Source organism: Hippopotamus amphibius, chromosome 5, assembly GCF_030028045.1.
Source record: "Hippopotamus amphibius kiboko isolate mHipAmp2 chromosome 5, mHipAmp2.hap2, whole genome shotgun sequence".
In the NCBI taxonomy this organism is placed as follows: domain Eukaryota; kingdom Metazoa; phylum Chordata; class Mammalia; order Artiodactyla; family Hippopotamidae; genus Hippopotamus; species Hippopotamus amphibius.
In genome coordinates, this window is record NC_080190.1 from 33,009,389 (window position 1) to 33,032,206 (window position 22,818).

Here is a 22,818-nt window from a genome sequence, read left to right on the forward strand (position 1 = left end):
GAATTCCAACACCCTGGGCTCCTGGGGTGCAGTCTAGGAGCTGAGAAAACTCTGAGTAGGCACAGTCCTTTGGTTCTGAAGATTCCATGATCCTTTAAACTTGAGCCCAGGGCAGGGGTCTGTTTTGCCCTGGTCCAATGGTGGTAAGTTCTTAACCCGTCTGTAGGGTTCCTCTCCTTATACCCGCTATTTCAACAAGGAATCTGAGGCCCAGACATTTCTTTTAAACGCCCACATTCAGAGGAAGATATAGAACGGAGAACTGGGGCTTCTGCACCTTGACGCTTGTATTTTTCCCTACACCTCTCTACAAACCCAAGGGTTCTTCAGGTTGCCTCAGCCTAGATGCAGCTACTTTGGAAATGTCCTCTCTGCCCTTGGGTCTAGCTCCCTACAGGCTTACCTGCTGTGGCTTGTCGCACAGTATCATGACTGCTGGCTTATTAGGCTGTCCCCTTTCCAGGCCCTGAACTCATTGAGTACAGACACGGTTCACCCCAGCACCCAACACAGCCCGTGGCTCAGAGTCACACAATAAGTATTCTTTTTTCAAAAATTAAGTAATTAATTAATTTATTGGCTGTGTTGGGTCTTTGTCGCTGCACACAGGCTTTCTCTGGTTGCAGCAAGCGTGGGCTACTCTTAGTTGTGGTGTGCAAGCTTCTCATTCATTGCAGTGGCTTTTTTTGTTGCGGAGCATGGGCTCTAGGCATGCAGGCTTCAGTAGTTGTGCCACGTGGGCTCAGTAGTTGTGGCTCACAGGCTCTCGAGCACAGGATTATTAGTTGTGGCACATGGGCTTAGTTGCTCCACAGCATGTGGTACCTTCCCAGACCAGGGCTCGAACCCATGTCCTCTGCATTGGCAGACAGATTCTTAACCACTGTACCACCAGGGAAGTCCACACAATATGTATGCCTTGTTGAATGGATGTGTAGATGGATGAGTGGCTGAATGGAAAACTTACAGGTGGGGGTGCAGTGGTGGAGGGGTTGGATTTTCAGGTTCCTGTAGCCAATCTTCAGATATTCCTAATTCATTGCTTTAAAAAAAAGTCCACTTAAATGTTAAGTTAAATATATTGTGATAACTAGAGAGAAATAATGTCTAGGAATCCCCGTGAGCATTTTCTACAGGCTGGGTGCTACTCTGAGCATATCGTATGTCGTCTTTCATTTAATCCTCACAACAGCTTCATGTGATTGGTGCTATTACCACACTCACTTTGAAGGTAAGGAAATGGACTTGCTTAAGGCTACTCAGTTGTTGTAGAGTTGGGATTTGACCTCAGGCAATTTGACTCTGAGAGCCTGGATGCTTAACAATCATCCTAAATTATTCCACAAATGGGACGAGCTAACAGACATTTGAACATGCATTCATACACACGGCCTCACATGAACACACACACACACACACACACACCAGCCACATGCACACCTTCCTCCTCCGGCTCTAAGCATTTATGACAGTGTGGTTGTCATCTCGAGCCTGAGAGACTTCAGAACTGCCTGCCTTGGGCAGATGTGTGGTCCCCTGTGCCTGCAGGAGACATTCATGGGAGGGAGGCACAAAGGAGGAGGAGGAAGAGGAAGGGACCTGGTAATCCCTGAATTACTGAATTGCCCTGAAGAGCAGAGGCTGTGTGATATGTTTGAACTGCATAAGATTCACCCAGCCTGAATTATTATTGCTGACTGGGGGCAGGGAGAATATATCATTGAAATTCCAGCACCAGTTATTTCAACTTCTGCTTCACCCAGCCTTCCCCAGAGCTGCTAGCAATCAGCAAGCTGGATTGATTTGAGTTTCACCTCTTGTTCATCACCTCTTCCCCTATGGTCTTTATGGTTCACTAACATACTTAAATAATTAGCCTAAATAATTATCTGTTCATTCAGATCGTGGACGTGTTACCGAGGAAATTGTAATAACATTTCCTTTCTGAAATTTTAAAAAGCAAAGGCTAAAGAATTGTATTGCAACCAGTTAGCAAGGACTACTGAGCCCTTCCACCCAATTCCAGCACCGTGGTAGAGACGAGAGAAGTCTGAGTTACAACCCGTGTCTTTAAGAGACAGAGTTTAGTTGGGGTTCTCCCTTCACCCTTGGGAGTCTGATTTAATTGAAGGAGGGGCCTTTGCTTGCCAATGGTATCTTCTTGACTTCAGAGGTGATTCTAATCCACAAGCAGGTGGAAAGAAAAGTGATATTACACATGCACACACACACACACACACACACACACACACAGAGCAACGTAGGAGGTGAGCTAGCCGGTTATTTTCTGGTACTGACTTCATTTCCTAGGGGATCACAGGGCTTTGTGGAAGACGGTGCTCCTTGTCCTGAGACCTGAACAAGGGAGCTGGTGGACGCTCTCAAGATGGGCAGGCCGTGTGAAGAGCACTCAGTGTGTCCGGTTCAGGGTGCATGAAGTGTACACTCCGTGTGGCTTGATTTTTTAAATCTCCACTCATCAAGCATCTATTACGTGCCAGGCATAGCACCACACACGCCATATACAGTTCCTTGTGCAGTCCGCTCAACCACCCAGTGGTGCGCATGCTGCCTGACAGATGAGGAAGCTAAAGGCCCAAGAGGACAAGTATTTTCCCAAGATTCCAGAGCTGGGAAGGGTAGAGCTGGGAAGAAGTCCAGATCTGCCTGCCTCTACAAATGCCCGCTCTGGAGTCACTCTAAGAGGGAGACGGGGGAGTTACAAAGAGGGAAAGAGCACGTCCGCCTGGGAAATCAGGGAAGGACTCAGGGAGGAGGGCGGGGCCCCCTATCCGGGCCTGGAAGGGCCCCGTTAGCACCGATGTGTCGGGTGCACCTGGCAATAAGATCACATAGGATGGGTGCTGGAGGCTCTGGGAAGCAAGCAGAGTTTAATTTATGAGATGGGGGCATAGGGAGCCCCTGAAGTTTTCTGAGCACAGGAGGATCTGGTAAACATGAGCGGTAAGTGCAAGATTGATCCAGAAGACCTAGTGTGCGGAATGGACGGGGGCACAGCAGGGAGGGGTTCCGGAATCATCTCAGCAGGAGCAACGCAGGCAGGGCTGTGGAAGGGGCAGCGAGCGTGACCTGGAGCAGGGACTCAGACATCTCAAAGGAGGAAAGTCCGTCAGCATTGGGATAACCAATAGAGGCCAGGCAGAGCTAACTTCAGGGTGCAGCACCTCAGCCATCACGGCGAGTGCGTCACCTACAGACAGGGAAGCTGGGAGGACCATGCTTTCTTCTGAGGTGTCCTCACACTTAGCGTGGCAAACACCAGAGAGGAGAGGTTCAAGCAGAGGGGCCAGAGGACAAGGACAAGGAACTAAGTCCTCTCCATGTGGCCGGGAGGGCACTGCAAATTTTGACCCGCAGCCCTCCAGCCTAAGGGTTTACTTAGAGACATTGGGACCCAGGGCCGTAAGAATAGAGAAGAAAGTGGCCAGTGGAGGGAGGAGAGTGAAGATGCTAGAAAAAGGTGAACTGACGGAGCACAAGGTCCCCCTGAATGAGAAAAGGCATAGGTAGGGTCGGGGGAGCGGGAGCTGGGGCAAGGCCCTTCAGTGGGACCCTGGGTGTGAAAGAGCTGAGAGGCGATGGGCGAGGACACACCAAGGACGGGCTGGGAGCCCACTTGAGAGCTGCAGCCAGACAGTCCTGGGCACCTTGCATGGCGGGGCCTGAAGCGTGGTGAAGGGAGAGGACAAACCTGACCTCGGTCTGGGCCGTCTGAGCCGGAAGGGGTGCGGCGCCTGTGTGCCGAGTCCACAGGGCCACGCAACCCCCTCCACCGTTTGCGGACAGGGGCACCCACTGAACGGCCTCGAGGGTGTCCAGAGGAACTAAAACTTTCTTCCCAGTCCCTCTGAACCCACCTCCCCGGCCTTCGCTCCTTCTCCTCACCTCCTCTGCCACCTCATTCCAGACACGTGCACGATGACCCTGCTGGACACACAGTACGGTTCCCCAAACATCTTCTTGCTCAGCTCGTGTCAGTCCCTTGCACCAAAATTCTGTCTGGCCCTCCTTCTCTGTCTCCTGACCTCTATTCTCCTTAGGTTAAATGCCACCTCCTCCAGGAAGCCTTCTCCAGTATCCCTAGGCAGAATCTGGTTCTTCTTCCTTGGGACTCCCAAATGCCTTTCTGTCCATCTCTTTTCAGCATTTATTCCACAGTGTTCTAACTGGCTTGGCACATCTGCCCTTGCCTCAATCTCTGAGCTCCTTAAAGGCAAGAGCTCTGTCTTACTGATCTTTCTGTCTTGATTGGCCAACACAGACTGGCACACAGTAGGTGGCTAACAATGGTGGAATGAATGGAGGAAGGAATGAACGGACTAACTGGAGGAAGGGTATTAGACACACCACACCTCAGAAGAGTGAGGTCACGGCCAGGGCAACACTGATCACAGAGGTGCTCGGATGCACTCGGGCTCACCCCAGACCCTTTGGAATGATTGATGATGTTTTAAGATCTTTTTGTATTTCTAAACTTCGTTGACCCCTTACCTCCTTCCAAATCCCCAGTCTCAATGCATTCCGGCCAGTCTTTTTACTGCATCTTGCTTTCTATAAACCACCAAGTGACTTCAAAAGCTCAAGCTATTCCCCAGACAGAACCAAAGAACCCATCTCCTCTGTTTACTCCCCATCCTGTTTAAGGTTTATTATTTAATGTCGGGAAGTTTCCTGTGAATGTGTTTTAGAGGGGACACTCCTACTGTGGTCTGAGAGCTCTGTATGCTAAAGGGTAACGTGAGAACACCACTGTGCAAGACGTATCTTCAAAACTCCTCAGGCTTGGCTGCCAAAACTCACTTTATGGTAACTCTTTGCAGATCGTCTTAAACTTCACATCCATGGATTTGTTTAAAAGCCGCCTGTGCTGGTACGACTACGTGGAGGTCCGGGATGGTTATTGGAGAAAAGCCCCCCTGTTGGGTGAGTTGACTTGAGAAAGCCTTAGAGAGGAGTGCTCAGATGCTCTCTGCGATGCTGTTAATGTTTGCAAGGGTCCGTCCCGCCAGTCACAGGAAGCTCTCACGGGTTGGTGTCATTGTAAAACTCTGAACACTCCATTTGGCTGCACATGTTAAAAGCTTTTAAAACTGTGAATACTCTTTGACCCAGCCGTTCCACTTCTTGGAATTTATCCTAGGGAACTAATTAAGGAAGTGTGCAAAGCTCTCGCTCCAGGGATGTTCACTGAAGCAGGAAACATTGAAAACAGTTTAAATATTCAACAGTAGGGGTTAGATGAATAAATTATAATGCATCTTTTCACTGGAAAACTATCCAGCCATTAAAAATAAAGTTGGAGGATACAGAAAGATGTTCATTGTACATTACTGTACAAAAGGTGTTGCAAAATAGGACAGGCAGTAGGATTCCATTTTAACAAAGATACACTTGTATTTTATATTATGCAGGTGTTGCAAAACCAGATGCCTTCAGGGATAAGGTGTAAATGAATGAGATGGGGTTGTTGTACTAAAGTAAGGAGTGGTGGGGAGTGTGGCAAAGTGAACAGTACATATCCTGACTCAAATTACCCAAAACAAAATTCCTTACAACATTGTGCAGGCTGGATTCGACTGGAGGAAGCTATTTTGTGATCTACAATATAAATGTTAAGTAAAACTGGAAATATAAATAAATAACACAGTGGTTATTCCCAGATGATGGAGTATTTTTTTTAATTTATTCTATTGATGTTGTTCTTGGTTTAGCAGTGTTTTCAGATGATGGAGTATTTTTTTTTAATTTATTCTATTGATGTTGTTCTTGGTTTAGCAGTGTTTTCTAATTTTTCTGTGATGAGCATGGATTCTTTTGGGGAGATGAACAGTCAATGAACTCATCCATGAAAAGACAGGTGGACCTTTGAGTGACAGAAGGTGGGCAAGGGGCATAAAGAGAAAGGTCAGTTCACTTAGGACTGGTCACCAGAAGAGAGATCTCTCGGGGTGACCAGGGAAGATTAATGTCGTATAGAGGACCAATGGCGTCAGTGTTAGGACAATGAACATGGGGACCCGTTTGGCCCAGGAATGTCAACTATGGTGGAGCCGGAGAGAGAAGCAGGGTTTACACGGAGCCAGGGGGGAGGGTCTCTGCTGAGAGTGGCTTGTCCTTATTTTTAGAGTGCTATTCAGGGTTGGCTTCTCTGAGTTGGACCAGTCTAAGTTCACAGTGCAAACTTTGTCCCTGGCATATCGTCACGTGGGCAGAAAAGCCATACTTGTTATACTTCGAATGACTGCCCTGAGTGTGATCTGCTGTTAGGTCAACTGACTAAAGATGGAGGTAGGAAATAAGGGAGAGAGTTAAGGTCAGGGAGTTTACTGCCAGACTGAGCCTGACTTCATGTCAGATTCTGGGGTAGATCAGAAGAGACAGGGACAGAGGGTCTGGCTGGACCCAAGGGGGCCTGGCAGATATTAAGCTTGTATATGGCCAAAGGGTCTCAGTCAAGCCAGCTACCACTGAGAAAGGCACACAAGCCCACTCATGAGTCTAACTTCCTAAAGGTACAAATAGGTAGGACTTTGTGTCCGCGGGGGTGGGAAAGCAGCCAGGGCCGGCTTTACGTGGGGGGGTGGGGATGGGTGGGTACCAGGTTACCACTGTTAGGAGGGTCATTCAGGTAGTTAGCGGTCCAGGGAGGCAAGCCGAGAAAGTGATCCCCAGGTCAAGCACAGACAAGAGTGTGTGCACTGCAGGATGAATGGGTTATGCCACCCAGTGGCAGGGTGGAGGCTGTCCGCCCTGGCTTTCTTCTTCCTGTGCATTGTGAGCAGGTGCGGTGTGTGCAGGGAGGCATGGCTTTCTAGGTAGTACTGACTGGGTGCAGTAAAAAAGACAGAGGGCTGCTCTCCCGGTAGCAGAGGTTCCCAACCTGGCTGAACCCCAGCATCAGCGGGGAAGATTTCTATGAGTACAGATGCTCGGAGACCGTTGAATCAGAATCCCCACGAGGTGGGTCAGGGAGTGATTCACTTACCTGTAAATGTTTGTGCATGTGTACTGGTCTAATACCAAGTACATAGAAAGCGGACGGCAAGGGTGCTCACCTGACTAAAGAAGGTTTGATGAGCGCCTTGCACCCTGAGAAAGGAAGCATGGCGTAGGGGGGTGGTGACCTCATGGTTTGGTTTGTATACTTTTGGATTATTTGGCTCTTTTACAAGAACGCATTCAGATATTATTTTATAATTAACAGAAGAAGCTGTGTGGGAGGAGTGTCATGAGAACATGGAATCGCCAGGGCCTCAGAGTCAGTTAATCACACACCTTCATGAGAAAACCACACTCCCCAAGTGTGCACCAACTCGCTAAAGCCACACAGCCCGTTAGTGGCTGAGATCAGGTCGGAACTTACATGTCCTTCTGATGGGGCAGGGGACTTGCTGAATCTAGACGGGGCTCCCCGTAGGACTGCCAGATAAAAATGCATGATCCGTTGTTTATCTGAAATTCAAATGCAACTGGGCTTCCTGTATTCTTGTTTACTAAATCTGGCAACCCTATACCCCCCAGGGAATGTGATAGACTTAAAAAACTCAGGAGGAAGAAGCTCTCTGTTCCTAAAGTTCCCTGTAGAAGGCCAAGGCAAGCTTCTGAAAATGGGCACAGACAGAGGGATTTCCAGCCGTTCCTTGAACTTGAAACAAGAGTTTTCTCACTACAGACCCTGGGAACCCTGACTACACGTTCACTGACTAGATGGGGCTTTTGCTGTTTGTCATTGTCAGCTATGGTTTTTTGTTTGGGGGGTTTTTGTTTTGCTCATATTTTACACAGTTTTTCAGCAAGTGTGTGTATGTGTGGGTGAGACAGTGTGTGTGTATGTGTGTGTGTGTGTCCCGAGTGTGCTGCAGCCAAGGCATGGCCCAGCGCCTGTAACCGTCATTCTTCGTTTGCAGGAGTTCTCCTTTGCCAACTATTTGGCCTGCTCTGATGTTTCCAAATGCAGTTGTTAGTGAACTTTTGTGTTTGGAACAAGTGCATTGTGTGGGCCGAGCTGGTCCCTGGGAGGGGTCAGTGCCATGAAATCTGCCGGGAGGAGGCAGGTCAATGCCCCTTTGGCAGGAGGGAGAGCGGATTAGGGTGGATTGTGAAAGTATGCATCTCGCTCTGAAAAACTGTGCATTGCATATTTTCCCAGGGCAGTGTGTGAAAATCCAGGCATAATGGACGCATAACTTTTTATGAATGAACCCTTTATGACTCCCCACGGAGTCCACTTGTAGTGTCCTCATCTGCATTTCCTCTTCTTGATATCCTTATTAAACTCCTCCTCCAAAGGCAGGAACCCTATTTCAGTTTAGGAATTTGACACCTCTTCACTAGTCCAGTTTCTCTCCAGCCTGTTAGTCTCCTCGGGAGGAGGCTGTCTGGGACCCGGCTTTTCATATAGTGATTAAAGGGAAATGTAAGTAGATTGAGAACATTTCACGGCTGCTTAAAGATAGCAGATTGGTTTTTTCAGTTTTGGGGGTCACTGATGAGATTGCACCTAAAGAGGGGAGGAAGATGGGTGCATACAGCACTCATCCAGTAGTCTGGAATACTGACCTGTGAATTGGATTCCCCTCCCTTATTTCTGCTAGAGGAATGCTCTAACAATGCACTTTTGTATGCAGAACCGTCCTTGGGCATTCTGTCCCACCACAATGCACACAAAAGCCTTTTTTCCCCTCTTCCCTGAAGTGGTGAGGGAAGTTCAGAAAGGCCAGGCTGGCCAATCAGTGTCGCGTGGCCCCACTACTGAGGACTCTCTGGGCGGGGGCAACCTCCCAAATAAGCAGAACTGAGAGCATGAATCAAACTGGCAGCATGAATCAAACTGGCAAGGCTGGCATTGCCACAAGCTTGCTTTGAGTGTTTGATCTTCATTCCTATGTGCCTGTTTCCAAATTCGGAAATGGGAATTATGATTACATTCCCAGAGAGCAGATTTCATGTTTATGATCCAAAAATGTACAGTGTTCAGAAGTGCACCTTAAACAGAGAAGTTCCTTTAGCTGGCGGTGGTGGTGACAGTGGTGATTATGAAGAGGGTGAGACTGATGATGGAGGTCAACATCTCGGGCTGCCAAGGTTCAAATCCTGCTGCCACTTACAAGCTTGAGGGCAACTCAAATTGAGTGTTAACCCAAATTCTCCAAGGCTCAGTTTTTTGAGAAAGGAGACTAATAATAACACCCGTTTTGGAAGGTAGTAGGGATGCAAGTAGATAACCCATGTGGAATGCGTAGGACAGTGTCTGGTGTACAGCCTGGTTCAGTTCAAAAGGGGGCTTTTATTAGAGCCATTACAGTGAAGGTGAGACGTTGCTTAGAAATAATCTGTAATTTATTCCACCAAGTCCAGCTCTGCCAAGACAGTAAAACACACCTGAGCCTGTAACTCCTACCTCCTCTGGGGTACGGAGCAGAGGTGGGTTGTCCTGTGGCCCTGGGGTGGGTGATTCATCTCATCCGGTTGGATTCCTAGGCAACAAGGCAGTGGAAGTCTCTCTCTCTTTTGGAAACGTCCCCAGCGGCTGTGACAGCTGGGGTTTTAAAAGGAGAAATTTGGACTTCAAACTTGGTTTGGCTAAGAAAGCGTTCCTTTTGTGAACCGGCATTGCTTAACCGCTGTTCAGCGGCTCTGTCTCCTCACTGGTGAGCAATACTTCCCCAGGCTTACATGTTGTTTTCCAAGAACTAATTGATACTAATTGGCCATGCTGAGGGACCAGTATTGGAAGTGTATAGGCTTCTGATGGGTTTTTCCTGCCCAGTTCTCGACAGCAGTTTTAGCTCATGTCCCTTAATATTAAGCTCCCCAAATCCAAAAGGTTACTGGCGGCCAGAATCAGAAGGAAATGGAAGATTAGCAGCCTCTATCCCCGTGCCTCCCCCAAGAATGTCAACCACAGTTGGCCACTAAGCACCTTTTCCTCCCCCAGTCACACCCCCCCCCGCCCCCCATCTCTCAGAAGGGCAAAGCAGAGTTATAGCTTCAAGAGGTTGATCCATGGCTAACACAGTGCTGGCCATAAGAGGATGCCCACTAAACATCTATCAAATGGACTTTTAAACGTTTTTTGGAGGTGGAATTCACATACCATACAACTCATCATTTAAAGTATGTACAGCAGTGGTTTTAGTATGCTCCCAGAGTGGTAAAACCATCACCACACCTTTAGAACATCTCATCAGCCCCCGAAGAAAACCCATAGCCATTAGCATTCACTCCCCTCTCCCCGCCCAATGGTAAACGGATTTTGAGTGACTCACGAGGCCAGCACTTGGTGGAAGTGTGGACTTCCCGCGCACGTAGACCTTGGCTGGTCTGTGTTGTGAGTTGATCAGTATGGCTCAGCCCATCTCCCACCCCCGTCCCCGTCCCCACGCTTGCCCTGGCTGCCATCCTTATGTGGCATTGGAAATTATATGGCCAAGGATGACCATGCTCTGGGAAGGCCTGGCCTTCCCCCTTTTCCTCCGTGAAGGGTCCAAATTTCACACAGTGTACCCATGCGTCTAAGAAATACACATTTATGTGTATTTTCAATGACACAAATTAAGTAGCAATTGTGAGCCCCTTTCCATCAGGTAATGGGAACTTAATTGCAGTCAATGTGTGTTTTTCCCCCAGGTTGCCAGTGGGGGCACTGGCACGGTGTCTTTGTACCAGGGCGTGGTGTCTGGGGAGACATCCTCATTGCCATCCCCACCGGCTTTGCTGGGACACCCTCATCCCCCTCTGGTCTCCAGTCCTCTGTCCACCTAAGTGGCTGCTGTGCCTCCTCCTTATCTCAGCACTAGGCCAGTTCAGACTGGTGCCCGGTCCACGTCTCCCTAGAAGACGTTCTATGGGAGACCGTCTATGTCTCCCCAGACCCTCTGGGTTATGGGAAAGTTGCTTCCAACCCCTCTCAGGAGCCCTGTTGCTGCCATTGTGTCTTGCTTTTCCTGAAGAACTCTGCATGCCTGTCTCCTGGTCTAATGTCTTAAGAAACCATGTGGATACTCCTGTTCTGACCCCAGGTGGGACATGGGGAATCCAGGGTCTTGTTGCCCCTCCAGGCTCTGCCCGGGGCTGCCCTGGGGGCACAGCTCTCTGCCTCTCCCAGCTCCTTAAACCTCCTCAGGGTCTCTATCATCCTTCTCCACCCACGGCACAGGGTCCTTTCAGAGGTTCCATGGTGCCCTCTTCAATCCTCTCTCTCCCTAGTCCTCCTCCATCCTAGGACTCTTTCTAAGACTACAAGGAGTGGGGAATGTGCTCTTATTCATTGTGCATTTTCCCAAATCTTTGGTATTGTGACTAGGCTTGTGCCATTCAAAAGCCAAGAAGATCTGATTTTGTCATCGTGTCCTCCGGCAACATGAGGCATGGAAGACACGAGGCATGCCCCCCAGTAGAAGGGTGTATATGTAGTAGCAATACCAGGGGGGACACTCATCACTCGCTCAGACCACCAGCCCGCCACTGGCCTTGCTGCGACGTCCTCACCCCCCTCAGCACCTCGACAAGACCCCTGGCAGGGGAGGGGGTGCCTCTGGGCGTGTGATTGATTGGAGTCTGAGACTCTCCTGAAGGAGGCACCCAGGCGTGTGACTGTTTCCATCCCAGCTTTTAATCCTGTGTGTGCTACAGGATGAGCTGCCCAGCGAGGACCGCTCACCTTGCACCGCGTTTGAAGCAGCACCGCTCTCTCTCTCTGCCCGCACAGAGTCCCTCCTTGCTGTCCGCCGGCGTCCTGACTGTTCTTTTCTGCTTCCCAGGTAGGTTTTGTGGCGAGAAAGTCCCGGAGCCGCTCATCTCCACAGACAGCCGGCTCTGGGTGGAATTCCGAAGCAGCAGCAACATCCTGGGCAAGGGCTTCTTCGCAGTGTATGAAGGTTTGTTCACGACGAGGGCAGCTGCCAGCGGGGCCCCAGGTGCGCCCCTGTCCTTCACGTGCAGCCTGTGGCCCCCTCCCACCCCGGCATGTGTGGCAGCTGCCGGAGCCCTGAGGGTGGGGGAGCACCGTCCCCTTCCCCCACCTCTGGAAGCTGAGGGGCCAGCTGGGCTTCCCTCGGGACAGGTGCCATCAGCCTGTCACCACCCTGATGAACCCTCATTGCGGTCCAGCGGGGATGGATGGTATTGGGGTTATAGAACCCTGTGGAAATGAAAGCAGCCTCTGAATAGCTGTGTGAGCCTGAGCAGAGAGTCCAGCCTCTCTGAGTTGCATTTGTGAAAAGAGGACTTTGGAATTTCCAACTACATTTCTTGGAAGGGCCTCTGAGGCCACCGTGGTGTTTGAGTTGAGGGAACCAATAGGTCCAGACTCTAGGCAGCTGCCACCAGGGCAATTCTGCTTCTGTTTGTTCTGCATATTGGGTGTCTCTAGCTAGTTACCCCTGTGCCCACCCTCCCCGCAAAGGAAAACACTAAATAGATATTAAGGCCCCTTAGGGGCTGAAATTGCAATTTTGGAGAGGCCAAAGTTTTGTTTTTATAAAGGAAATAGCATGGGTGTGCATGTGTACATGTCACTCTGTACCAGCGTCCTCCACCCTCTGCATCAGAATCCCCGGGGGATCTCAAACATCACTGCTGCTGGGAGCTCCCACAGGCACACTTGATCAGAACTTCTCGGGATATGGCCCCAGCTCCCATAGTTTGAAAACTCTCCCAAGTGATTTTGCTGCACAGCAAAGGTAGAGACCCACTGCTCTGGGAGGCTATTTTCTTTATATGAGAAAAACTCAGAGTTGCAAACACATGAAATTATGCCTTTCTGGAGGCATAGTCTTGGTTGAATGGAAATGAAAATGTTGGCAAGTGGAGCCACCTAGTGGTGTACGTCCTTAGTAAGCTCTGACCAGGGACCCCCTTCCTCCTGGCTCTTTTTCTAAAGCTACCTGTGGTGGAGACATTAACAAAGATGCCGGTCAGATTCAATCTCCTAACTACCCGGATGACTACAGACCTTCCAAGGAATGTGTTTGGAAGATTACAGTTTCGGAGGGGTTTCACGTGGGGCTTACCTTCCAAGCTTTTGAGGTGAGTACTGCTGATCTTAGACACTGTTCTATAAAGATGCCTTTCCATTTTTTGGTTGAAAATAGGAACCTAGAGGCCATCTCAAGTCCGTGAAGCATTTTGCCAGGACATCTGGTATCAAAACCTCTGCAGGCTTTGAAATCACATCTGCCTCCTTTCTGAAGGCTGCTGGAGAGGGTGGGGGAATTATTGAAATGAAAGTCTAGGATGGGATCCCAGGGCGTTTTATTGAATCTTTCTTCCCTGTTTATCATGACTTAATCTCTTTGCAGCTTGACTTGCGCAAGTAGGAGACGGCTTGGAAAAGCCTAAGACGAAAGCACTTGGGTCCTTGCGTCTCTTGGTTAGATTTTTGACAGTGATGTTAGCTTCCTTTCTTAAATTGAAAACCTTAAGGCCAAGCCGCTGTCTCCCACATTGCCTCTGTTTCTCTGTTTAGATTGAAAGGCACGACAGTTGTGCATATGACTACCTGGAAATCCGCGACGGCCTCACGGAAGAAAGCGCCCTGATTGGTCACTTTTGTGGCTATGAGAAGCCAGAGGATGTGAAGTCCAGCTCCAACAGAATGTGGATGAAGTTTGTGTCTGATGGCTCTATCAATAAAGCGGGCTTTGCGGCCAATTTTTTCAAGGGTATGAATTAGCAGTTGTTTCCATTTTAGTCACAGGAAGAGGTATCTGCCCCCCTGGCCTAAGAATCACAAAACCCATACGGAACCTTAGCACCAACCAAGGCTCCCTGCAGTGGGGAGGCAGCGAGCTGTTTCAGAGCTGTGTGTAGATCCGCAACAGAGTTCACCACTGACTCAGGAACAGGCTCAGCCTTGGCTTCTTTCTTTGTGACAGAAAGTTGTGCCGCCGCACTTGTAAATTAGGTTTATAAGTTTACAGGGTCAACTTCGTGAACCTTAGTGAAACTGAGCATTGATGACAATATGTATTTGTGTTGTCACTATCATTAATTGAGTGGCTACTGTGTGCCAGGAACTGTGCAAGGTACTTGATTTACACTATGTCATTTAATTCCCAAAATAAACCTTTGAGTTGGGTTTAGATCACACTTTATCGGGGTTAAGAAGGGCTGCTCAGGGTCATTCAGATAGTTTGTTGGCAGATCAAGAATCCAAACACAGTCAGACTCCTGAGCTCAAACTCTTTCTAGAACATTGCCTTGCATTCCCTGATGTGGGCCAGAGAGGCAGCCCGGGTCTTCAGCCCCTGAAGCATCGGCTCGCAGCCTACAAGCCCACTCAAGTGGGCAAGGCTGGGGTCGGGGGGAGGACTGAGAAGGTGTGGTGCTCAGGGAACAAACCTCCGTGCCGCCTTAGGGACCGACTGCTCTGCAACGTCTTGATAAAATCAGACCCAGAATGGCCTGGGAAGACCAGCACTTCTGGCCCCAGCAGAGCGGGGTTCCTAAGACTCTTTTGAATAGACAGGTCTTCCTTCTCTGCTATCAGGGCCCTGGAATTCCTGAGGCCACGTGCTAAGAGGGAATACTGGCTATTCCCCAATGCGTCGTGATTGGATGCCCACCAGCACACCAGCAGCCACTGAATGGAGGTATCCGATCTGCAACTGTTGGTCCCTGATCAGTGACCGCTTTCCCTTCCTCCCTCCTCTCCCAGGGCTCCTGGCTGTGCTAACCCGGAAATCCTGGTCCCTTCCTGCTCTGTCTCCCCATCTGCCCCCTCTTTATCCCCTTCTCCCAGGTTTTAGGTGAGCAGATGGCGTCAGAACCCATGTCAAGCTGTGTGACCTTGAGCAGGCAGCCCTTTGTTCGTACTGAAGCCTCAGTTTTCCTCTCTGTAAAACAGGGAGGAGGAAATCTGCCCATTTTAACCAACCGGCTGTGAAGCCCCAATGAAATGAGGGCTGTGGGGACACTTCATAAGCTGAAAAGTGCCACACAAGTGTGTGGGATTGTTATTTTTTTTCTGCTTCGAGCCATCTGGGGACAGCAAACCCAAACAGAAACAAAGCAGAATCATAACACTCTGAAAAATTAGAGACAAAGTTTAATTCTTTCCCAAGCAAAAACAGAAAAAGAAAACACCAAGCCACAGCAAGTGTATTTCAAATGCCATTCGGCTAGTGCTTGTAGCGAGAAGGACGTGGGAGTCTTAGTAGAGATGCCTGTGGAAAGTCGCAGGCCCCGCCCCACCCTAGCCCAGACTGCACATGCTGGGTGTCTCCAGCCTGGGGAGACCCCCGTCTGATTTAGCAGCCACACTGGCTGGGGGCCTTCAGCAAGTTATAAAACCCCTCTGAGCCCCAATCTCTCTACCCGTAGAAACAATACAACCAGGTTATCGCAGAGTTGTTGTCAGGAGAAAAAGAAATAGCGTTAAGTGAACACACATGGTATCATGTTTAGTCCCATTTAATTGTCTTTGCTAAGGAAGGAATCTCTGAAGTGGCTGTTTTTCTCTCTGGAAAAAATGATTGTGACAGTTTCCTCTTGCTGTTGCCATGTGTCAGTTTCTCATCGCTGCTGTAACAAATGACCACCAATGTGGTGGCTTGAAACAACACAGACTCACCATCTTACAGATCTCGAGGTCAGATTTCCTTGCCTTTTCCATCTTCTGGGGTAGGCGCCTGCACGCCTTGGCTGGTGGTGCCCGTCCGTCTTCAAGCAGCAGGGGCGGCTGAGACCTTCTCCGGCAGCATCCCAGACCCCTGCCTCCACGGTCACAGCCCTTTCACTGACCCTGACTCGCCTCCTCCCGCTTTCAGTTGTAAGGACCCTTGTGGTTACAGTGTTCACACCCAGACGATCCGGGATAATCTCCCATTTCAAGGACCTGAATCTGATCTCATCTGCAAAGTGCTTTTTGCCACATAAGGGTAAGGTAACAGATTAGCAGGATCCAGGACTACAGTGTGGACGATGTGGGGAGACCTCATTTTACTCACCGTGTCCCAATAATCATGAGGTTTTATTCTAACTCTGTTTATCCTAATTCTCCTGTTCTCCTCCTTCCCTGACTTCCACCCCCAGGTCCGTAAATTAGGTGTTGGGGCTTCTTTCCAGTAAGGTAACTGGTAACCAGTTGGCACTGGTCCACCCACATCTCATTCCTGGTTCTGCCAATGACCCGCATTGCAGTTTTTGAGAGGACCAGCTAAAACTGAAGATGAGGGTTTCCAGACTGGACAAATTAAAAAAAAAAAAAGTTTGCCCAGTTAAATTCAAAGTTCAAATAAAGAAGGATCTTTTGATATACGTATGTTCCCATATTGCATACCGTACTAAGAAATGACTGTTCATCTGAAATTCAACTTTAACTGAGCCTTCTGCTTTTTTGGTGGCAACCCTACTGGAGATGCCAGTCAACGCAATGGAGAGGGGTGTTTCTCTCTGTGATGCTAAACCGGTTTGTAAGGACTGAGTCGAGAGCCTTGGCCTGCTCTGAGCAACTGTGATGACTAGCTCTGTTTTGCTGGGTAGAAAATGCCATCTTCTCCCTTCTCCACATTTAACATTTATTCAGCAGTCATCAAACAATGTGTCAGCAGCTGTGGGACAGAGGAGAACACGGTCATTGCCCTCAAGAGCTCAAGATGACAAAGCAGACCTGTGAGCCACTGGGCAGTGATACGGTGTGAAGTGTGGACCTTGGAGGAGGGTCTCACTCAGTGTGGGGGTGGGGTCAGCACCCAGCCTAGACATTCAAGGGCATTTCAGCTGGCAAACGTCTTTTTAGATGCCTGTAAAGGTGTTAATTGAGGCCCATCTACACTAACTTAGTGCAGAGGCCCAGCTTGACATCTTTTTTATGTCAAGAGGGACTGCAGAGAACCACATTTAGAAAAGAAGAACTATACAGCATTGACCTTGACTCTGAATCTTAAAAGAGGAACCAGGTCTGGTGGAAGCCTCTTTCGGGCCGATTAAAGGAGACAGAAAAGACATCTACCGAGTGTGCCGGAAGTTATGTTACCTCACTTTGTTGTCCGAACAACCCCTTGTTTGGCGTTGTTACCCCCATCTTAAAATTGAGGAAACTGAAGCCCTAAGGTGGCTGAGCTAGAACTGGACCCCGGCTGGGAAGGACTTCACAGCTCACTCTTTCCTCTACAGAGACCTGAAAGCCACAGGAAAGTCAAGTGAAGGGATGTGAATTTTTGATTTGCTTCTGACACACGTCACCTTTCTGCCTTCTTGACGCCACGGGACTATAGGAAAAAGGGCCCTGGATTTAGCCTCTGCAGTTCGGGGTCTAGTCCTGCCTTCATTTCTTACCAGCTGCCTGCTCTCAGGCAGGTCAGTTTTCCTTTCTGAGACTTGATCCTCACTGCTTTGTCCTCCACCATATTCCCGGGGCCAGAGCCACAGTGGGCTCGATGAAAGCTTATGGGGAAGGGATGAATGAGTAAGGCTCAGGTTCTCATCTGTGGGTTGGGCTTCTTGCTCCTGCTCTGCCTACCTTTCGGGGTTCCCACGAGGATGAATGAGGCCCGAGACTGCAGTACAGAGCAGCGCTGTCCAACAGAAACAGGAGGCGAGTCACAAGTGCAAGCCCTGAATGTAACTTTAAACTTGCCAGCAGCCACCTTCCAAAAAAAAAAAAAGAAGAGAAAGAAAGCAAAATTAGCTTTCATACTACATATTATTGAACGCAATATGTAAAAATACTATCATTTTAACATGTAATCAATATACATAGTATTAATGGGAGATTTTATGGCTTTTTCCCCAAACTAAGTTTTGGAAATCCAGTGTGTTTTACACTCACAGCACATCTGAATTTAGAATAGCTGCATTTCAAGTGTTCAGTAGTTGCACGGGGTTTAGCACAGGTTAGCAGAGGCCTAGAGCCTGGACACAGCCATTTCTTTTCCAGCCTTTTTTCCAGCAAGGCCATCAGTAGGATGTCTTATGAGCACACAGGGGCCAGTGAGTGTGTCAGGACTTCTCCAGTGAAAGAAACTGGAAGAGTAACTACAAAGGCCACGCAGAAGTTTGGACCAGCCACAGAAGCTGGTGCCAGCGGGCAGGACTCTCTGCCCAGGGCCCAGCTGGCACATGGCTCTGTCCAGGGTGCCAGTTGGCCTCTGCATCCCTCTCTCGGTGCCAGATGGCAGCCCTCTCAGAGCCTGCTGGCCGGGCAGCAGGCGGAGCACCTCACATCTCTGCTTACTTGGGGGAGGTGGCAAGTGCATTTGCCGGTTGACAGGGCCATTTTGGTGCCATGCTCCCCACGTGATGAATAGGAGGATCTCCCACCTTGATCCCCATGTCCCTCAGTCCCAGTGCAGATGGCCCACCATGGGCTGTGTGACGTGGGGGACTGGCTTCCTTCAAGGCACTTCAGAAGTTTAGGGATGTGCCTTGCCTTCCCTTTCCTCAACTCTCTCTGAAACAATTTTTGGGATCTTACCTGAATTGTCTCATTCTCTAACCTCAGAATGGTTCCTTCTTTCACTGGCACCACTTGGAGAAGGCAAAAAACGCCGGAGTCCCGCTGTGCAAAGCTGACCCCTGGTTCAGCTTCTTCTCCCACCACCACACTCTCCCAGATTTTTCTGGAATGGTTGGCCTTGGCCACCATAGCCCAGAGCAAGCGTGAGCCTGTGGGCTTGAAGCAGATGCTACTTCACAGCAGCGTGGAGGTGATGCAGGGGACACCCAGGCTCCCCCTGAGAGCAGGGCCCCTGGTACACTTCCACACCATACACCCGAGCTGGAGCAGGGGTGGAAATGCCAAACATCCCACTGCTCCTTCTGGAGAGAGCACAGGTGTAAATGTATACCTTTTACCCATCTTCCTGGGCCAAACATACCCTTCTAGTCTTTGGAGGAAATATACTCCCTTTGCTTTAGGTGCAAATCCAGTCCACCAGCCTCTCTCCCTCCACATGGCTAAGATGGTGCCAGGAGACTTATCAGTGGTCCTCCTTTTCCTGCCTATGACATATGTGTGTCCTGCTCATAGCACCTTCTGGCATCAGTCTCCCCCTGACCCCCACCTTGGCCCTTTGTTTAACTTGTTCTATGTTGATGGGCTCTTTCCAAGGTTCTCTTCTGCCCTCCCCCATGCCCTCCCGCTGGTTTCTTGACTCTGCTGTGCTCCCTTCCTGCCCATCTAATCTTCCTTCATTGGCCCATCCTTGACGCCTTTTCCTTCTTTCTGTTCCTGCCTTGTCTCTCTCCCCTCCCCGGGTCTGCACTATTCTACTCTTCCCTGATTCAGGGATGCCAGGTAACCTTACCCTCTTCACTGCTCCCTTCATTGTATCTCTACCCACTGGAATTTCAAAAGCAACCCTGCTCTTGTCTAGAGAGATAGCTACTGTGTACTAAGTGTCTACATGCAGGGTACTTCACAGGCATCATTTTCAATCACCACAACCCTAAAAGCAGGTATTATTCTCATCTTAAAGCTGGAGGAAGGCTCAGAAAGGTCAAATCACTGAGTTTATTGCACGAAGATCCCCTAGTGAATCCAACCCAGGTCTGTCTGGTTCACTGTAAAGGCTGGACTCTTTCTATTTCTCATTATTATTGATTCTCCTCCTTTTATACTTTTTAGTAAATGTCAAAGAAAGTACTTTGCCTTGTGTAAAGTAGTAAATAATTGCAGGATTGTTACTACTTTAGTGAACTTAATACTTATATTTACTTGTGGACAATTTCAACCCCTTGCCTAGAGCATGTTTCCTGAACCCAGTCTCCTCTACTGACCAACTTATTTAAGCTCTTATTGAATCCAAGAACATATCACTCTTAGAGTCACCTAAGTTTACTCCCCACTATATGAAATGATGGGATATTTACAAACTGTCCTTTACCCGGTGACGAGCCACCAGGTTGATGAGTATTTTGTGCATTGTGGATCTGGGAGATTGGAAGGAAGTGGGTTTATTTAAGTTGGAGTTCATTTGAGTTGAAAAAAGGAGATATGATGGTTGAAAGATTTGCATTTTCTGCAGGACCACTGGGTTGGAAGTTGCAAGGAGTCAGAGTTTTTAACAATTCAAATTTTAAAGGACAAGAAATACCTTTAAAAACAGTGAGAATTCTATCTCCAGGTGTTTTTCAGCAAGGTCTGAAAAACCACCTACCAGAAATGTTATTAAACGGATCCTTGCTGAGGTGGTAGGACTGGGGATCTTTTCAAGTCTTTACCAACTCAAAAATGTGCTCTTTTATTTTATGTGTAATGCGAGGTCTTTCGAGATTTTGTGAACTCTGTCCTTACTCTGTTCTTACCTTCCCCGGTGTTAGGAACCAATACTTCCACCCACTCCCCAACCCTTTCTTCTTCCTAGATTGGGCTTTTTTGTTGTTGTTGTTTGAAGACGTTTCCGTATCTAGTTGTCCTTTCATTGGATTCTGCAGCTCTGTTGGGCCACGACCTGCACGCTCTTTAGGGATAAATGTACCATAACTTGGCCACAGAAAACAATAATTTCTTCCTTTTACTTCTGGTACTCTTCTTGGAGATGCCCAATGCCTGGGTTTTTCTTTTCTTTGGTGGTACATAGGCTGACATATCCGGGGAGCTTCTCCAATGAGTCCTGAATCTCCCTCTGGACAGCATCCTGCTTGCTGCTGTTTAATTGCCTCGCACACATCATTGGACACTTGTCGGTGCTGAATCCCATCTAACTCCCCTGCTAACTCAGTCTCTCTGTGGCCTCTTTCTGCAGTTTCTCCTGCAGGCATCGGCTCATCTAAAAGCCAGTGTTTTCTGTAAACTTGAGGATGTCCCAGGATGCCTCTTCAGATTAGTGATAAAAATGCTGCATCACAGCTTCTGGTTCTGTCCCTAGAGAATACATCTTCATCTAGGAATGGGTCTCTTTGTCCTTGCCCTTTGCTTAATGTCCTGAGACGTTCCGAATTTATGGGGGGGATCCCCAATTTTACGGCATTGAAACTGATTGTCTTTGGTATGGAAGCTTTGAGATTTTTTAAGATCACAAACAAATCTGAACCCTTCAAAGAATGAAGTTATCCAGACCTGGTCCCCTCTCAGAGGAGCCCTGCTTGTGGCTAACAAGTACTCTTGTGTGTTGTCCAGATCCCACCCGTTGCTGTGATCGCTGCCGGCTTCTGAGATACGGACAGCGGACTCCTTGGAAGGCGGTCACCAGGAGTCATTCTTGTTCTTAGAGGGGATCCTGGGATGTGGAACACGATGGGGACCAGACCCAGCAGCTTTGTGATGACTTAACCAGGGTCACCTTCCTCCCCAACAGAGGTGGATGAGTGTTCCTGGCCAGATCACGGCGGGTGTGAGCAGCGCTGTGTGAACACTCTGGGCAGCTACAAGTGCGTGTGTGATCCTGGTTACGAGCTGGCCGCCGACAAGAAGGCGTGCGAAGGTTGGTGTTGGACCTGCCAAGCTGGAGTGAGAGGGGATGGGGGACAAGTCTCAGGAGAACGGAGTCAGATGGGGATGGGGCAGCTGGTTGGCTGTGATGTAACAAGGGACAGTCGTGGGGGACGATCCACCTCCTTCCTGGAGGGAAAAACAACTCGGTAAAGTCACACACATGAGATGACTTCACTGGACTCCACCCCAGCAACTGTGCAAGTGAAACCATGGTTCATTTTCTTCTGTGACCGTATGAAATCCACATGATTATTAAGGTAGGGAAAAAAAAGGAAAGAATAACTATGAGCACTTTGCTGTGACTCAACAAATAGCGCATTTCATTCCTTCCGTTCCTGCATGGCTGGTGGTGTTTTCCTTGCCCACCTGCGTGACTCTCTTGTTCATGAAAGCCAAGGGCATTGCATAGCTTGGTGCAAACATTTCTAAATCTCCTTGGCCCAAGTCACGTGAAGTCCCCAACTAGGCCACTGAGTGAGAGGTAAGCACAAATGCATCGTCTTTTTTTAAAAAGCAGTAGAGACTTGTCCTCAACTCCATTCCTTCAAATTCTCAGTTAAAACAGACTAGAAGAAAGGAGGCTGAATTAATCAGCTCAAATTGTCTAACTATTTTTTGCTGTTGTTGTTATTAAAGAACAGCAGGGCTTCTTGCTGCTTGGGGGAAATTGCAGTCACTTGGAACTAAAACCAAATGAATCTTGCTTCTTTTTCCCCCGTGCAGTGGCCTGTGGCGGTTTCATTACCAAGCTGAATGGAACCATCACCAGTCCTGGGTGGCCGAAGGAGTATCCTACAAACAAAAACTGTGTCTGGCAAGTGGTGGCCCCCGCTCAGTACCGGATCTCCCTTCAGTTTGAAGTGTTTGAACTGGAAGGCAATGATGTATGTTTCTGCTTTCTAATTGATTGGGGACCGTGTTGGGATGTGGCTCAGGGCTGGAAACTGGTGCGGGGCTCAGCAGGCAGGGAGGTGCCCTCCTAGGGTCATGGGGTTGTAGCTGGGCTGAATCTGAGGAGCGTTTGGTGCGGCAGTTTCAGCTGCACACCCTCTGTAGATGGAGCGCTTTGGTCCTCTCCTCACTGATAAATCCAAGGAGAATCAGGACAAGAGGGGGGAGGTGGGTTTTGGGGATGGGAGTTGGTCAGGACAGGTAGTCCCCTGGGGTAGGAATCTGGGGCTTAGTGTCTAGCTGGGAGGAATGGAGGTGGTAAGATGCAGCTGGAGACCAGGGTGGCATAAACAGCCCGTTGCATCCCTTGGGTGGTGGTCATGGGATGATCAAGGCAGCTAGCTGAGGCACAGGCAGAGCCCTACAGCTGGACAGCTAGTCAGGTGTGCCCCCTGTCTGCACCCTGGGCTGGAGGGATCCCAGTAAGGGTCAAGAGGACCCTCCCTCTGGACCTGGCCGAGCCCATC

The 22,818-nt window shown here is 49.1% G+C and overlaps 1 protein-coding gene across 1 annotated transcript in view; it reads left to right on the forward strand.

Moving 5' to 3' along the window:
- The window catches only part of TLL2 (tolloid like 2), a 134,656-nt gene that overhangs the window by 100,265 nt on the left and 11,573 nt on the right, over positions 1-22,818 (forward strand). The window contains exons 10-15 of the mRNA XM_057735781.1: positions 4,842-4,944; positions 11,784-11,900; positions 12,905-13,050; positions 13,490-13,685; positions 21,264-21,389; positions 22,124-22,284. Of these exons, the coding sequence (XP_057591764.1) occupies positions 4,842-4,944; positions 11,784-11,900; positions 12,905-13,050; positions 13,490-13,685; positions 21,264-21,389; positions 22,124-22,284 (849 nt within the window). The remainder of the gene's footprint in view (positions 1-4,841; positions 4,945-11,783; positions 11,901-12,904; positions 13,051-13,489; positions 13,686-21,263; positions 21,390-22,123; positions 22,285-22,818) is intronic.